Below are 16,737 nucleotides of genomic sequence, written 5' to 3'. Positions count from 1 at the left end.
GGTGGTGGTGTTGAGCACCCAGTCCTTCTGCGCTGCTGATAGTTCTGAGCACTTTGCTAGGTGATCACAGCATCAGACCTGAGATGTCCTATCGTCTGTACTAGCCAAAACTTTACTTTGAAAAGTATCTTCCACTTTTTCAATGCCACATAAAACTGCCCTCTCTTGAGAATAATGCTATACCCACTAAGAAGAGTTGACATCTGTTGTATTTGTTGGTTACATAGCTTATCTCTTGCCTTGCCCAGAAAACAGTGACTTGAGAAATTGATCACAATACCATGTCATAGGCATTTGCAGGGGTATGTCTACTGTTCCCACTTCTGTTTTCGTGGATATTGGGCCTTAATATCTATCCACTGTAAAGCTGACGAGCTTTGAGATCAGGCATGATGTGATGTTGGGGATCTGATGTTGGCTGAGCTGTTCTTGCACAGTCCATTTGCCTCTGGGGCCCTTGCAGATGGCAGCAGCTGAGGGGCTGAGAGGAACAGCTGGGCTGGAGAACTCAGCCCTCAGGTCAGTCCCCCTGCTAATCCTGTCTTCCATTACAGAAACATTGGATGCCCTGGCGGTTGCCATGCAGCTGGAGGAACAAGCCAGCAAGCAGATGAGAAAGCACAGGCCTTAGTAAATACAGCAGAACCTGATTCACAAGCAGTCTTCTGTATCTCTTGCATGTTTGTCAGTGGTTTGAGTAACTCCTATTTTAAATACAGCAGTGTGCCTGCAGGTCTGGTGAGCCTGAGGGCAGCGAACATGGCAGCCTCTCTCTTCATGGCCTGGTATCAGGGGACTCTGCAGAGACCCTGCGAGAAACCATGCCTGCAAGGCTTGGGGAGGGGGGGCCTGAGTATGTGCTAGGTATGTCTAACATCTGGTCCTTTGTTAGTGACAGTGGTCTCCTCTGATAGAACTAGATACACATGTATAACTTTCTGGTGTACATATACCTTTTGGTCCAGGTGTGTTTGAAACACTGCAAAACTTTTGCAAGTCTCTTCTAGGAAGAAAATGGACTATATGTAACTGTAAAAAATCAGTATTTTAAACTTGATAAATAAATGTTCCTGTATTTAATTAACTTCTATCTTATAAAATATTTCTTACTGATTTTTTTGCTAAAGTCTAACTGTTCCTAAAGACTGGTTAGTGTTGTGGAGAGAGGCTGATCTCTTGGAGGAAGCTTTTTTTTAAAGTCTTTACACTTGTAATGTTTGCATAAAAATCATTTAAAATAAATGTTTCTTAATCGAGATTCTGCTGGGTAGATCTTGCCTAGTGGGGGGGAGCCTCTAAACCAGTCTCCTGTACTTGAGCAAAGCCCAACAGGTTGTAGTGAGTGGCTCTGCCCTTTTGGTAGCAGGAAAATGGGAAGGGCCCTGTGCCTCCTTTGTACCTATGGAGTTTAGTTAGGCTTCAAAGGTAGCCCCAGGCTGTTATTTCATGTGTATCTTCCATATGGGAAATGGAGAATGTGCCACATAACATGTTCAGCAGCTTTCCAACAATGTGAGTAATTTGTGATAAATATTATTGTAAGGGGGGAGTGTTGCTGGAGAAGTGACTGACTCCAGCTTCGTACATACCTTCTGTGGACTGCTTCCTTGCCATGTCTTTGGGGATGTCCACTAGACTGGAGGCCAGTTCTTCAGCCTGGGCTGGATCCATTTTTGTGTACCAGGTCTCAGGACTGTCCTGGAAGAGGTCATGATGGTGTTATGACTTGTAGCACCTGGCCTCTGCCTGTATCATACTGTGTACTCCACCCCAGGAGCCAGACTCAGGAGGGACCTGGTTTGGAAGAGCTTGGGTCACCTCGTGCCTCATTCTGACACCAAGTTCCCACTGTTACAGTCCTAGCAGGAGTCTGAGAGAACAAGGAGTCAGAGCAGTTATGCAGCCTGAAGGTAAACACTTCTCAAAGGGGAGGCTTTTTTGGAATCTTATTCAAGACTGGATTTTTTGTGAGAAGTCCGGTCTCTACACTCGTGCAAAACAGTCTGAGCTCCAAGGGCCATTAAAGCCTGTAAGAAAGGCATGCTTACCATGAAGAGCTGGAAAAGTGTGTCCCCTACTGCCTTCTTCATGTGCTCTTCCACACAGGGAAACGTATGGACAAAATACTGCAACAGAACAGAGTTGGAAGTTATCTAGAGCTGTATCATCCATGCACCATGTTACATGACAGGTATTCCCTAAGCCCCCTTCTTTAGCAGCACTTTAGACAGCACTTGATGAACAAACCTAAGAGGGAACTTTTGGCCCCTACTCAAGCCTTATGTTGTTCCCCTCTGTTGTCCCCCAGTGCCATCTCACTGACAAGAGAAAGGAGGGTGTTTGCAGTGGAGTGGTTACAAGGGAATTCATCCTGCTGAGCTGTCTGTGCCTGCTCAGATGAACAGCAGTTTGTAACCCCCTTTTCACCATGAGTAGCCTGATTCTCAGTTGTCCCTCATTCAGCCCCTTCCTATCTACTGACACCATGGTCCTTCCTCTTCCCAGTCATCACCTGTGACTTACACAGACAGAGTTGTGCTGAGGTGGTTAAAGCTCTTTATGCAGCACCAGCAGAACAAAATATCCTGCTTGTAATTCTGTGCTAGTGTCTAGCTCTGGGCAAACTGCATTGTTTAGCTCATGAGCTCTGTGCTTTCTATTCCTGGCAAGCTGGTGGGTAGAGCAGATGTGTGAGGGCCAACACTGGCTTCTCAGCACCCTCTTTTCAGTGGTTGGCATATGGGACAGGAAGCACAGCTACTGCCTGAAGGAAGTGCCACTCCCAGCTTTGTGAATAAGCTTGTGTCTGCTGTGCTCAGAAAAAAAAAAAGCCTATAATGCAGGGAGCCTTTCTGTTCAAGTGCTCTGAGACTGTTACGCTGGCCTCCACCAGGTACCATCACACTCACCTTCAGGGAGATGCTGCCATGTCTCTGGCTGGGCACATGTTCCACGTTCCCCACAGCAACCATCAGGCCACGCACCGCTTTCAGCTGGATCAGCTCTTCAGCCACTTCTGCTGACTCCTTGGCTAAAATGCTGCAATAAGACAGGCCGTCAGCCCCTACCCTGTACAGGGGAAGGGGCACACAACAAATTGGGTCTGGCCCTCTTGGTGCGGACCTGGTGTGACCCCAGAGGAAAAATGACATGTTCCTGTTTCTACCTTGCCCTAGAGGCAATGATGGATGGGAGACAGGAAAACAAACAAGCAAATAAAGTAAAAATAAACATTTGGCTGTACATGGATTGTCAATTATCTAACATGTTCTCGCTGAGAACCAATTGTTTAATTATTCAGGCGCTTCCTAGTGTGTATTAAATTCTACCACATTTCCTGCATGACCATAAAGAACCCAGGGCTCAAAATGGAAATACCACCAATGTTATTGCTTCTGTGAGCATGACCCTGGAAAACACTCCAGTGTCTCTCTGTACCCACTAAGCTCATCTGCCTTTGCTGGATTTTTTTTTCCCCCCCATCATCTACTTTTGTAGAAAAAGTGTTCTTATAGCACTATCTTGTGGACACTGCAAGAAATTCATAGTGAGTGCACAAACTTTAGCATAAATGGCTGAATTTGAGGATTCTGCAGATTCTTCCACCGGGCAGCTGATGTTAAATAAGGTTTAATTACTTGTGGCTCCCAGCCAAGTGGAGAATATGGTGGTCTTGATCAATACAGCACCCTTCAGCCCTGTGCTGTGGAAGGACACACACACATTGCATCCAGGCCCAGCCATAAAGGGGCCATTGTGACAGCACACAGGGCCGGAGCTGGAGAGATTCCACATCTCCCTATCAAAAAAAATAAAAAATAAAAATAAAAAATAAAACCCACTCCAGTGTCAGTAGCAGGGAGGATTTGTGCACTGCTGCCTTCAGGCAGCAGCTCTGCCCTGAACACGCTCATCTCCAAGCAGCCTAGAACAGGGCTTGGCTGAGCTGGGGTGTTCAGCCAGAGAGCAGTGCCGGAGGGGAAAGCTCCCTGGAGGAACGTGTCCCAGTCCATTCCTGTTCAAAGGAAGATGCTTCCCTAAAGTCTTTTTCATGCTCCTGTGGGGTTTGCTCCAAAGTTTCTTACCCGATGGCTTTTGCGGCAGCTGCCTGCTGAACGTATGCCAGCATCGGCTCCCTCGGGCACAGCGCGTTTGGGTCTGCAGGAGGAAAATTAACCAAGTGAGAACGATGCTTTGGAACAGTCCTGAGGTGTGAGAAGGGGGGGGGGGGCGGTACCACGAAAAGAGGATTTCTCCTCAGGGCAGGCCTGTGGCTGCGTACCCTGCAGGGTGCACCCGCAGAGGCCACCGCAGCCCGCTCTGGGCCAGGCTGGAATTGCCACCAGCAGATCTCTGAAGGTCTGGGCAGCGCCAGCCGGGGGCACTGTTACCTGCGGTGCTCTCGCTGCGGGACGCGAACGCTGTCTGCCCGGGCGGCGTCAGCGCGGCCACCAGCGCCGCCAGCAGGGCCGGGCGGACACGGAGGGGCATCAGAGCCGGCAGCAGCTGCAGGGCTACAAGGAGGAAAAATACCGTTAGCACCCCCTGGAGCTTACAAAATACAAGATTAGCATTCATTCTGTTTTTGACCGAGTAAGGGCAGCTCTGCCGAAACAGAGCCTCAAAAAATTCCACGACACTCGTGCTTGTTCCTCTCCACGGAAATCTTTAGTAAAAGGCGAAAGATTTATACGATCTGAAGAGAAACCAGAGTATAACAACCGCCCCCCCCCCGGCCCGGGCCCAGCGCCGCCCGCCGCCCCCCAGCTCACGGCGCCGCCCCCCCGCCCGCTCCGCGCCCCCCCGGCGCCGCTCCCGCCCCTCCCCGCCCCGTCCCCCCGCGCCCCGCAGGGCTCGGCACGGCGCCGGGAGCGGCCGCGGCGGAGGAAACGGGGCCGGGAGCCGCCGCGCTGCCGCGGGGCGCGCTGGGTATGCAAATGAGAAGGGACCTGAGGGGCGGGGCCTAAGGGCTCGGGCAGGGAGGAAGCGGGCGGGGCCTCCGGCGAGGGGCGGGGCTTGGGCCGGGCTGGGGGCGGGGCTTGGGAGCCCCTGGCGCGGAGGCGCCCCCAGCCCTCCCCCCCCCCCCGTCGGTAACCGACCCGGGGCGGCTCCCCCAAAAACGGATCCTCAAAGCACTCCACGCCTCTCGTGCCTGTTCCTGCCTTTACTGGGTGCAGGGGGAAGGTGACCGCCGAGGGTAAGGAAAGGCCGAGGCTCTCCGCGCCTTCTCCACGTCTGATCAGCCAGTGTGACGCCCATCCTACAACAAGGGGCCTTTGGGGGGCTGCAGGCCTGTCGGCCTGACCTTGCCACCAGGAAAGGCGCTGGGACAGCTCGTCTGGAGTGCAATCGTGCAATGCGTGCGGGACTGGCGGGGGATCAGGCTCAGCCAGCATGGGGTCGTGAAAGGCAAAGTCCTGCCTGACCAACCTCATCTCCTGTGACTGGGTGACCCGCCTGGGGGACTGGGGAAAGGCTGCTGGTGTGCTCTGCCGAGCCTTCTGCAAGGCCTTTGGCACGGTCTGCCACAGTGTGCTCCCGGAGCAGCTGGCAGCCCATGGCCTGGGCAGGTACAACTGTGCCGGGTTAACAACCGGCAGGGTGGCCGGGCCGAGAGTGTGGCGGTGAACGGAGTGAAACCAGCCGGCGGCCGGCCACTGGTGGCGTTCCCCGAGGGGGACCTCGGAGGGACCTCGCTGCTCTCTACAAGCGCCTGATACGAAGCTGGGGGGCGGCCTCTGCTTGCCGATAACCAGCAATAGGACCAGAAAACACGGCCTAAAGCACCTCTTCAGCCAATAAACCCTAACCTCATTCTGTTTTTGACCAAGTAAGGGCAGCTCTGCCGAAGCAGAGCCTCAAAAAATTCCACGACACTCGTGCTTGTTCCTCTCCACGGAAATCTTTAGTAAAAGGCGAAAGATTTATACGATCTGAAGAGAAACCAGAGTATAACAACCGCTTCTCCCCCGGCCCGGCCCCAGCGCCGCCCGCCGCCCCCCAGCTCACGGCGCCGCTAGCCCGCCCGCTCCGGACCCCTCCGGTCCCGCTCCCCCCATCCCCTCCCCGCCCCCCCGGCCCCGCTCCCGGCCGCGAGCGGCCCCGCGGGAGCTGCGGAAACGGGACCGGAGCGGGCGGCGCCGCGCGGTGCACCATGGGTATGCAAATGAGGCGTATGCTAATGAGGCGCGCGCGCGGGAAACTGCCCCGCTCAGATCCCCCGCGCCCCCCGGCCCCGCTGAGCCACCCCCGGCCGCCCGGGCCCGGTCCTACCTTGGTGCTGCACCTCCAGGTGCGCCGAGCCCAGCAGGGCCAGCAGGGGCTCCACCAGCGCGGGGGGCGCCTCTCCCACCAGCTCCTGAGGGGACAGGGACAGGGGCAGGGTGAGGGGACAGTTCCGGGCTGTCACGCTGCGGGCACGGGGGTGGCTCCGTGCAGCCCCCTGATCCTGTTGGGAAATGGGGCTGAGCCCTGCCCCCTGACACAAAGCGTCCTTTGAGCACCCACAGGGGAACGGGGCCGGGGTCCCACAGCGGGTGCTGCAGAGGAAACCACGACATTGCATTCAGATGGCCTGCCATACCCCACTGCGGGTATGGGGGTACCGAGCCAGCAGCCTCCGCTGATAGGAAGTGGAGGAAGTGTCAACTGGGGGAAACCAGCACTGGGCAGCCGAGCACCAGCCCCTCTCCCAGCCACGGCCCTTCCCTGTGCTCACCCTTGGCCTGGGGCAGGGGGAGCGCCAGGGAAAGGTAACGCTGCCCGTCACCCCCTGCCACCCACCTGCATCACCCCCAGCGTCTGCAGAGCCAGCTGCTGGGCTCGGGGGGAGGCGCACGGCAGCACCGCGATGAGGCCTTTGTAGACTTGGTTCTGGTACTTGGGATTGCCGCGGCCCAGGGAGTCCAGCAGAACCTGCGCTTCTTCTTGAGCCTCTGCTGAGGTGGAGGTGGCCAACAACTCGGCGAGGCATCGCACCCCTGTGCGGAGAAAGAGGGGCCAAATTATGTCTGGATGAGTCTGCAGGTCACGCTTCTCAGCAGTTTTGCTGACAGACCCCCCCCATAAAATACAGCATCATGTCCCACTCAAAGCGTGGCTTGAGGAACAGAAGCCAGGAAAAATGTTCTTTGTTCTTATCAGGAGCCACGACACCAGCTGGAAAAGCGGTCAGCCAAACCGTCAGCTGGAGGAGATGGCCAAAGCCCTTCTGCAGGCATTTACACAAGGAGCAAACCCGGCACGGAGATGCCAACAGTGCTGCTAAGGGTCCCGCTGCTGCTCCTGCAGCTTCATCTCTCTGGGAGGAAGCTGCGACAGCAGGTATCACCCCGTAGTCACTGACAGCCTGAGGCATAATCCCAACTACAGAGCGATGAATGGCGTTTCGCTTCTAGCGTCCAGGAGAAAAAAAAAATAGGAAAAAAATATTGTAAGGTTCTTTCAAAAGAACGAAACCCTCCCACCTCCAGAGGTAGGCAGACGCTGCAGGTAAGAATAGAAACTGTTTTGTGATTTTAACTGTAGCAGTTGCAACCGGCAGGACAGCAATATCACATCAAAAGAAATCACTGTAAAGAAAGCGAGCTCATTAAAACCAGAGAGGGGATGAAATGCAAGCACTCCACAATAGCCAGGACTCTGAACTCCCTCCAGCAAGACGAACGCCGCGGCAATCTGCCATCGGCAGGTGGGGGGGAAGGAGGGGCGCAGCGCTGCGAGCAGCCCTGGGGGCCAGAGGTCACGGAGAACATCCTCGCCTGAATTAGGAAAAAGCGCAGACGGACACAGCGCCTACCGTAGCTCTCACAAATGAGCTCCTTATACTTCCTGCCAGCGTTTGCGATGAGCTGGAGCAGCCTGACAGACTCCCTTTTGTCCTCTTCTTTCAGGTGGTTCAGCCCTAGCATTTCCAGGAGAACCATGACACCTCCGATCTCCAGAAATTCAATAAGGTATCTGCGCCTGCAGGGATGGGGGAACAAAGCCCAAAATGTCACCCGCCCTGGAGCCCATCTTCCTGAGCGAGCACTCTGTGGGAGTGCTGGGATCTGTCGCCTCCTGCCCCGTTGTAGCGGGGCCCTGGTGCCCAGACACCGAACACGAGGTGCCTGAGGCTCGGCTGGGACGGCTGTGGCAGGTGCCTGCCAGCAGCACGCTCTGCGGCGGGTCACCAGCTCCTGTTTTCTCCTGTGCTCATTTCAGATACCAAAAGGCAGGCACAGAAAGCCCCGTCACTGCACTCGGGCTCCCAGCACGTTCCTCCCACACCGTGCCAATGACCCAGTGGCTCTGGTGATGGGCAAGCAGTGGATTGGGTTTTGGGAACATTTGAAAATCCTACTTACAGTAAGCCACAGCCCTTGTTGGGGCCTGCCCTGCGTGAAATGCTTAAACAGCCCTTCCAAAAGCCTGCCCAGGACCTGTTATTTTCTTTCTCTCCTGAACCCTGCCACCCTCGCGTGCACCTCTCGTGCAGATACGTTCTATACTCACCCGCCTGCAGCAGATAGGAAGATGCCAATAGACTTGAGCAGCTTGTCAAGGCACGTGCTGTGCGTGTAGCTGTTTGATAAAGCTAAGGAGAGAATGACAGACCATCTTGGTGTCCCCCTGGCAACTCCGGCAATGTGGAGCTCTGAACCCGGGTACCCTCTCTGTTAGAGGGAGCATGGAGCTTCCTCTCAAAGGCGTGCAGAGGCAGCACACTCACCCCAACAGGAGAAAAAACACTAATTCTAGGTTCCTGAGAGTCAAACTACATGATTTTTCCCTCAGTTCCATCTTTAAATAGCTGTTTTTTTCCTCTGCAGCTGGATATGGATCTCTGTACTTATCCTTTGAAAATTTTTTTGGTAGAGAACATCCCCTTCCTCTCCATCCCCCTACCACGCACCACCTTCAGCTTTCCAAGGAAACAGATACGTCATCCTGAGCCATGCTGTTAGGCGAGCCAGAAACAAGCTGGCTCCCTGGGAGAATTCCAGCTCCAGCTCTGGTTCTGTCTTGCCGTTATTGCTTTTGATGAAGCTGTCCAGGATGCGGGTTCGAGCAACTTTGTGACCACTGTCCCATTCTTGCAGGAAAACCATGAGCTTCCTGACGGCCTCCTGCTCTTTGACAGAAGTCATGATCTCTTCTGCCTAGAGAAAAGTGAGAAGTTAAAAAAAGGCCTTAAAGACAGAAAAAGTCTGTATTGAGGAATTACCACCAGAATCACATCTGAAATGTTCTCTGGCAAATATTAAATATTAATATAAAAGCACTTACTAGCCATTTATTGCATCTTTTTCCTTTATACTCATTTCATAGATAGCAAAACTGAGCTAAAAGGAGAGTTTCTGGTAAGCCTGAAGCTGCACAAGGAATCTGCAATAGACTTGAGATTATTTTCCAAGGGCAGCTGGCTTCACCACAGGAACTCTCTTCTCCGCTGTGTTAATAAAGCCATTTTGATGTTACTCATTCCCCCCACTTTGGTTTCGTGCTAGGTTCATGATATGAACGCTGCATCTCATATCTGACCTACCGGAGAGTAAATAGAGTGAAATGAGAGCACAAATAGGTATGGATTTATGGGGACTGACAGGGTCAAGGGGGCCGTAAATGCCTGTTAGCGCGCAGCAGTGCAGCCTGCTCTCACCCACAGGGTGCGGTGAATCACTGGGGCTGGGCCCACATCCATTCCAGGAGGAGGTTTGGCCTGGGCAGTGGCAAAATGGCTTGGGACCCTTTGGCATGGTGGAAAAATTGCTGTTATTTTTTTTTTCTTGTCTAATTTCTATGTGTACATTCTGAGTTTTCAGTGGCGCATCATTAAAAAATCTAAGAACTGAAATAGTAAGAACTATAGGCAAGAAGACAAAAGCTCCACAAACATCCCTTGTCTGCACCTCCTTCAATCCCATAACGCAACCTGTATTTTACCAAATTACTTTGCCACACTTTTACCTCAGTAGGATATCCCCCCATTCCAACTTGACAAACGGGAAGGTGCACTTCGTAGGGGGATGGAATACCAGAGGACTAGGCCCTCCCTTCATGCGTGTAGTCAAGAATTCCACTGACGTGTATGTGCTTGGCTTTCAGACACTGACTAATCTCAAGGAGCTTTACAGTTAGGAATAAGTATCTGTGTATATACACAGGTGCAGAAAGAGGGACAAAGTTGGTCTGTCACAGATAGCTGCACTGACACACGTGCACTTGAGGGTAAGAAAAAAATTCTCTCCTTATTTAATTGAGTTCTTGGGACTCCCCACCTAAGAAAAGCACTATTTCAGGTTTTATTTAAAGTACGGTTTAAGAACAAAAAAGTTAAAATGACATAAAATCCCCGGGTTTCAGAATGAGAAGTTTCTTCCAATATAATACAAGTCACCGAGATTAACAATTAGCTGTCTGCAAAGTTCTTAAGCCTGTTCTTCAAGAATTTGGAGCAAAATACCAAATGAGCTCCAAAATATCCCCAGGACATATGCTCAAAATAATTTTCTATTGCTATTATCTGAACCCCGCTGAAAACAATGACCAAGAGGTGAAAAGTATCTCAGTGACGGAAAACAAACAAACAAAGACTTCAAAAAGTTGGCTAAGACACAACGATTGAGAATTAAGATGAGATGAAATTTCATTTGGGAATTAACGGTCTGTGCTCTGTAAAGAGCCTGTGTCCTTGGCAGGGCGTTTTCAGGATCTCCTTTGCAGGGAAGCAGGTTTAAAATAAATCCATTTTCCCAAAATAGTTGTGATTGAAAGTGTTATTAGCCATAACAAATGTTAGTGCTGACAGGAGAATGGCCTGTTAGGGGCCTCTGGTGAAACAGTCAAGTGAAAGTCATATTTCACATTATTGCGAGCATTTTCCCGTGATTTACAGAATATTTGTGAAACATTACTTGCAAGGCATATGATTGATATTGAGAGAACAGCTAGTATGTAGGGGGAATCTGTATTTCACTGAGACTGTTTGCATGAAATTTACAGTCCCATAAAGTGCTCCTCTGTCCTCAACAGAGATCTTGTTAAAAGAACTTTACAGTCTGAAACATCCTAAAATTGATTCTAAATTAATGTTTCCATATTTATGTTTGAGATGCTGGTGGTGTAATGCTGCCCTATTTTTATTTTAAAGCTACAGTGGCTTCCACTATTCAGAAATACCAGCACCAGCTTTAAGACATGAGGATTTTATTGATACAAAGAGCTTGCCCATGAATCAACGGCAAAGAAAAATGAGCTTGAAAAAATGATCACGAGACTTCTGAGGATACAGCGGTATCACTCCCTAGCTGCTACAACGACAGCATCTGCTGACGTAGTGCTCTTTAAGTTGACATTGCAAAGCACCCTGAAAACGTACCTGAGTATTTTTATTATCGCCATTTTACGTATGGGAACATACAGATACGTACAGGGAGGTTAAATGACTTGCCTGAGTTGTTTGTCAGTGCTAAAAACAACACATAACTCCTCTTTGCTAGCTCCAAACGCTGCCCCCACCACTGCTGGGCTGCCTCCCCAGCCCACGGGACCTAACGATCACACCAGAGCTGGGGTCGGGGCAGTTCCTTTTTCCTGCCAAGAATAAACGTGAGTGATTTAGGGGCCGCGGGGCAGTTGGGTGCCAAACCAGGCCACAAGGCAGGCTGGCGCTGCCAGGCGCGAGGCGCAGCCTTGGACCCGCGGGCAGGACAGCAGCGTGGTGATGTGGAGCTACCTTTGGATCCCTGCACCGCCAGGACCCACGGGCCCCGGGCAAAACCCGAAGCCTGCTTCCCAGGCGGGTCCTCCCCTCGCCTGGGCACCCTGCCCGTCCCCACGGCCCCTCCGCTCTCCCCAGTGCCCCCAGTGCCTTCTATCCCCCGCGTCCCCCCTCTGACAGCCGTGCTCACCCCCTCACCCCCCCCCCTCACCCCTGCCCAGCCCTCACCCCCCTAGGCCGCAGCCCCTCGCCCCTCACCCTTCCCCCCTCACCCTGCCCTTCCCCCCAAGCCCCCACCCTCCGCCCCCCCAAGCCCCAACCCCCCATCCCGGGGCCCTCCCCCACCCCCTGCGCTCCACCCCGGCCCCCCTCTGCCCCCCCGCCCCTCACAGCCCGCCGGGCCCCGGCCCGACCCCCGCAGCGCCCCGCCGCCCCCGGCCCCTCCGACCCCGGCCCTGAGGGGGCGCCCCCCTCACCTCAGGATGATTGACACCTCACCGCAGCCAATCGCGATCCGCCTCCCCCCCCCGCCTCGGCCCAATAGGCGGTCAGCTTTCCCTCCAGGTGGGCGGGGCGCCCGGCTGACGGCGGTTGCTAAGGCCGCGTTGCTAAGGAAATGGGAGGCGGGGCGGGAGAAGGAGAATGAGGCGGGGCGGGCGTGCTCCCTCCCTATTGGCTACGGGAGGCGCGGGGAGGGCGGGGCTTCCGGTGGGGAGAGCGGAAGCGGCGGGAGGCGGGGAGGTGGCGGGCGGAGATGGGGGCGCGCGGGCTGGAGGCGGCCGTGGTGGAGCTGGCGCCGGGGGCGGCCTCCGGTGGGGACCGGGGACCGGGATCTGGTGGGGGGCAGGGGACCGGTGGGGGGCAGGGGACCCGGGGACCCGGGGACCCGGGGACCCGGGGACCCGGGGACCCGGACCCGGACCCGGACCCGGACCCGGACCCGGACCCGGACCCGGACCCGGACCCGGACCCGGTGGAGGGCAGGGGACCGGGGCCGGAGACCGGGGACCGGTGTTGGGCAGGAGACCGGGGACTGGGACCGGGACCGGGATCAAGACCGGGAACCGGACCCAGTGGAGGGCAGGGAACCGGGGACTGGGACCCGGTGAAGGGCAGGGGACCGGGACCAGAGACCTGATGGGGGGCAGGGGACCGGGACTGGGGACCGGTGGAGGGCAGGGGACCGGGGACCAGCACCGGGGACCGGTGTTGGGCAGGGGACCAGGACTGGGACCTGGACCCGGTGAAGGGCAGGGAACCGGGGGCTGGGACCCGGAGGGGGGCAGGGGACCAGGACCGGAGACCGGGACGGGGACCTGATGGGGGGCAGGGGACTGGGACTGGGGACCGGTGGGGGGCAATGGACTGGGGACCGGGACCAGGATGCAGGACCCAGGACCCGAGGGTGCCGGGCTTGGGGTGGGACCCCAAGTGCAGGAGGGACCCTCAGGGGGTGAGGGGCCTGGGGCTGGGGGCAACCAGTGATAAGGGGTCTGGGGGGTCCGTGCTGTGCCGGTAACCGGTGCAGGACTACCTGTGAATCCCGTGGTGTGTTTCAGGGAGCGGCGCAGAAGCCGGCCGTCAGCCCGTGGTGATCCTCCTGGGCTGGGCGGGCTGCCAGGACAGGTACCTGGCCAAGTACAGCGCGATCTACAGCCAGAGGGTGAGCAGCTTGCCTCCTTGTCCCTGTCCGCATCCTGGGGAAACCGCCGCTTTTTGGCCCCTTGGGAAAACGGCTCTAAAACCTCCCTGTCTGGAGTCGTCGGGAGCTGGGGGTGGGTTCTGGTTGTCACTGGAATCTCCCCGCATCCAGGAGCCGAGGCAGCGTTATCTGACAGCTGCTGCTGTCACCTTTGTGCACGCGACAGATAAAAACACTTCTCGGAGCAACTTTCTGCTGTTCTGTGAACCGTTGGGCTGGCCTTCAAAGAGGGTGTTAAAGCTGGGAGATTATGCATGAAGGACATGAGCTGCATTAGCCGTTTTAGGGGAAAAACAGCACGTTTACTGCTAGCTGATAGGGCACAGCAAAAACTCAGCAAGGCCGGGCTGAGGAGTGACAGAGCGTATCAGCACCTGTCATCTCACCAGCTCTTCCTGTCTGTAAAATTAATTCATATAAATGTTACAACTCAAGTTTGTTATATCCTGTCTGTGAAGCAGGTGCCCTGTGATAGCAATACCTGCCTGTTAGCAGCTCCTTGTCTTTCAGCTAGAGAGGTTTGTCCAAATGCCAGTTCCCTAAGTTACGGGCTCCTCCTTACTAATGCTGTATTTTACCCAAATGACCTCAGCTTCTGGTATTGGGACCCAGTAAAACATTAGACTTTTTTTTTCTTTGTCAGCATACAAGAATCTTTTTTTTTATCTGAATCTGTTGCAGCTATAGATGGCGAAGTTTGTACGTTAACGAGTGTATTGTTAATGTGTAATCCGGCGTAAGAGTCACGAATTGGCTTGTTCTGGCAAAGAATTAATCGTTAAGCAATTACTGTAACTAAAAGATGCGGGTGATCAGGTGAGGAGCACGTTATGTGGCAGCGCGCCAGCTCCTGTGGAAGTCCTCCCCTGTCAGAAAGGTGTTGGTAGTGGGAAAGGACAGAAGAGCTTTCCTTAGCTCCCTAGCAAGGAAGTGGCCGTGACCACGGAAAGAAAGTATAGAGAACTTTGATTAAAGGACTCGATATCCTCTCTTCTGCTTAGTTCGCTGCTGAGGGAGCTCTGGGAGGAAGGGCTGTCTTGGTGCTTTTACCTTGTGTTTGTCAGAGCGTAGTGTCAATGTGTTTGGGTGACAGGAGATCTAAAGCATTTATAAATGCTCCATAGAGGAGCTCCTCTGAGATTCTGTTTCCTGATCTGCACCTAAATGTAAGGTCTTAACTGTAAAGGCAGGCTGCTCGGGAGATCTGAGTCTCCTCTGAAGCAATGCTTTTCGTTTGCACAGCTGGGGTTTCAGAAAGGCTTATGAAAATCATGTCAGTGTTGATCACGGTGGAGTCTTAAAAGACAGCTGCAAATGAGTACTGCCCAAGAAAAGGAAGAAGTTCCACTTCCTTCCTACGTTCGTTTCGGTGTCATGAACTAGATGTGTATCAGAGCAGGCCGTTCTTGCCAAAATGGCTGATGCTGCAAGGCTTGTGAGTCGGGGAGAGGGCCTGTTTCCTCTTCCTGGGTGAGGGCTGACGCTCCTAAGTGTGGGTGGTCACGTCCCCAGGGGCTGTACCAGTTAGCACGGGATTTGAAAGGATGGGGAACGTCATCAAATCCAGGCCCGCTGCTGTTGCAGAAACCCTTTCATTAGTCTTTGTACTGCTATGATTTATGTAATCCTATTCATACAATCACAGAATATCCTGAGTTGGAAGGGACCCACAAGGATTATCAGGCCCAGCTCCTTTCGTATTGGTGACTTGCGAATAACACTAACGAGTTTCTCCTGGCCCTGTGGTTTCTGTTGGAGATCTAGCTGAAATTTTCATGTTTCGCTGTACTGCTGCTTGCCTGCTCTATAATTTACAGCCCAGCCCAAACGTGTTGGGTGGTCTCTTTTTGTTCTGCTTAGGGGTGCACCGTCATCCGCTACACGGCTCCGTGGAGGATGGTATTCTTCTCCGAGAGCTTTGGCATCCGATCCCTCCGGACCCCAGCCAGGAGACTCCTGGAGCTGCTCTTTGACCACAGCATCGACAACAGGCCGGTGCTGTTCCACGTCTTCAGCAACGGCGGTGTCATGCTGTACCGCTACATCCTTGAGGCGCTGCACACTCAGCAGCCCTTTAAGAACCTCAGAGTCCTGGGCACCATTTTTGACAGCGCCCCCGGCAGAAGAAACTTGAGAGGGAGCCTCCGTGCCTTGGCGACTGTCCTGGTATCCATGAACGTGCTGCTCAAGTATTTCCTCGTCTTCGCTTTTGCTGCCGCAGCCGTCGTGCTGCGGATCCTGCTGTACCCCCTGACCCGATTCATCCACGAGAGCCATTACGATGCCCTGCTGAAGGCGCCCTCGCGGTGGCCTGAGCTGTACCTCTATTCCCAGGCCGATGCGATCATCAGTGCCTGCGACGTGAAGCGCATGGCTGACGCCCGGCAGCGGCTCGGTGTTTCCGTGAGAGCTGTGGACTTCTCAGATTCGGCTCACGTCAGCCATATGCGGGCGTATCCCACCTACTACAGCAATCTCTGTGTGACTTTCCTCTCTGACTGTGTCGCGGGCTCACCTCGTTAGTGCGGTGACCTCCTACGTTTGCCTCTGCTTTGCTCAAATTATACGGGAAATGCCACCCCCTCTCCCTTTATGTCTTTGAGGAGAGGAAAGTGTAGAGATTTCTTAGGCACTTTTTTTTTTTGGCTCCTGCTGCAAAGCTGAAAGCCTCCAGTCTGTCTTTGAGCCAGCCATCTCACAGCAAAAAGTTGATCTGGAGTAATTTAAAGAACTGAAAGTGAAATTCTAGCATGGTGTGGTAGCTGAGGTGTCACAGACCAGAATTTCACGTGGAGTGTTACTTGTTTCTTCCTGTCTCGTGGTGTTCTCTGCTTTCCATGTGTCCTTGTCCCAGATGTCCAATGTACATATTCTGTTGCCTTGTATTGATACAGCAATACAGCTCTTCAATGTCTTTGTTGTTTTTCTCTGTGCTGTGTCTTTTATCTTGCAGCTGCAAGATTTCCCTCTTCTGTCAGCATTGCTTGGTTCTGTTAAAGGGCTGAGAGGGCAGCCAGAGCTCTGATTCCCTTGCCCTGGGGTGGAGCTCAAATGTTTGTGATAACTTTCTGTGTTCTTCAACCAAAAATTCTGTTAACCATTTTTTTGGGGGTACGTGTTGTCTTCGTCCTGCTCTTTTTTGTCTGTTGTGTGTTCTCCCAACTAATTTTTGTTTTCTTGGAGAAGTGCTCATTTATTATTGCGTTTCTTTGAGCAGCCAAGATTGTCCATCTAGAAATGCCGGGGAACTGGCACAGCTGTAACCCAGAAGACCTCAGAAATGGTAAGGTGGAACTGCAGAGAAAAATGAAACTGTCTTTTGGAGCTGTGA

General features: G+C 53.7%; 3 protein-coding genes and 1 long non-coding RNA gene across 9 annotated transcripts in view; 3 read left to right on the top strand and 1 right to left on the bottom strand.

Moving 5' to 3' along the window:
* KIF2C (kinesin family member 2C) overlaps positions 1-1,256 on the top strand; it is a 19,304-nt gene extending 18,048 nt beyond the window's left edge. For both annotated transcript variants that reach the window (XM_083846877.1, XM_083846878.1), the window contains one exon: positions 555-1,256. In XM_083846877.1, the coding sequence (XP_083703003.1) occupies positions 555-631 (77 nt within the window). In that variant the 3' untranslated portion in view covers positions 632-1,256. The remainder of the gene's footprint in view (positions 1-554) is intronic.
* ARMH1 (armadillo like helical domain containing 1) overlaps positions 1-13,370 on the bottom strand; it is a 16,048-nt gene extending 2,678 nt beyond the window's left edge. Inside the window, exons 1-13 of one of the 5 annotated variants that reach the window (XM_083846889.1) lie at positions 13,239-13,370; positions 12,181-12,312; positions 11,431-11,577; positions 8,926-9,139; positions 8,497-8,565; positions 7,799-7,965; positions 6,784-6,980; positions 6,274-6,358; positions 4,392-4,514; positions 4,086-4,158; positions 2,910-3,039; positions 2,049-2,126; positions 1,590-1,698 (exon numbers count right to left, since the gene is read on the bottom strand). In XM_083846889.1, the coding sequence (XP_083703015.1) occupies positions 1,590-1,698; positions 2,049-2,126; positions 2,910-3,039; positions 4,086-4,158; positions 4,392-4,514; positions 6,274-6,358; positions 6,784-6,980; positions 7,799-7,965; positions 8,497-8,565; positions 8,926-9,131 (1,237 nt within the window). In that variant the 5' untranslated portion in view covers positions 9,132-9,139; positions 11,431-11,577; positions 12,181-12,312; positions 13,239-13,370. Of the gene's footprint in view, positions 1-1,589; positions 1,795-2,048; positions 2,127-2,909; positions 3,040-4,085; positions 4,159-4,391; positions 4,515-6,273; positions 6,359-6,783; positions 6,981-7,798; positions 7,966-8,496; positions 8,566-8,925; positions 9,144-11,430; positions 11,886-12,180; positions 12,313-13,238 lie in introns of those variants that run through there. The other 4 variants (XM_083846890.1, XM_083846891.1, XM_083846888.1 and 1 more) reach the window with 4 other exon arrangements.
* On the top strand, positions 6,932-11,348 carry LOC310903505. Its single transcript, XR_014587597.1, has 3 exons — positions 6,932-7,491; positions 7,893-7,955; positions 9,084-11,348. It is a non-coding gene; the product is annotated as an uncharacterized lncRNA (long non-coding RNA).
* TMEM53 (transmembrane protein 53) lies at positions 12,389-16,737 on the top strand. The gene is made up of 3 exons (XM_083846893.1): positions 12,389-12,516; positions 13,264-13,367; positions 15,267-16,737. The coding sequence occupies exons 1-3, from the start codon at positions 12,459-12,461 to the stop codon at positions 15,927-15,929; spliced, it is 825 nt and encodes a 274-aa protein (XP_083703019.1). The 5' UTR covers positions 12,389-12,458; the 3' UTR covers positions 15,930-16,737.

The sequence above is a fragment of the Anser anser genome (assembly GCF_964211835.1).
Source record: "Anser anser genome assembly, chromosome: 8".
In the NCBI taxonomy this organism is placed as follows: Eukaryota; Metazoa; Chordata; class Aves; order Anseriformes; family Anatidae; genus Anser; species Anser anser.
This window is presented reverse-complemented; position numbering and strand designations above follow the sequence as displayed.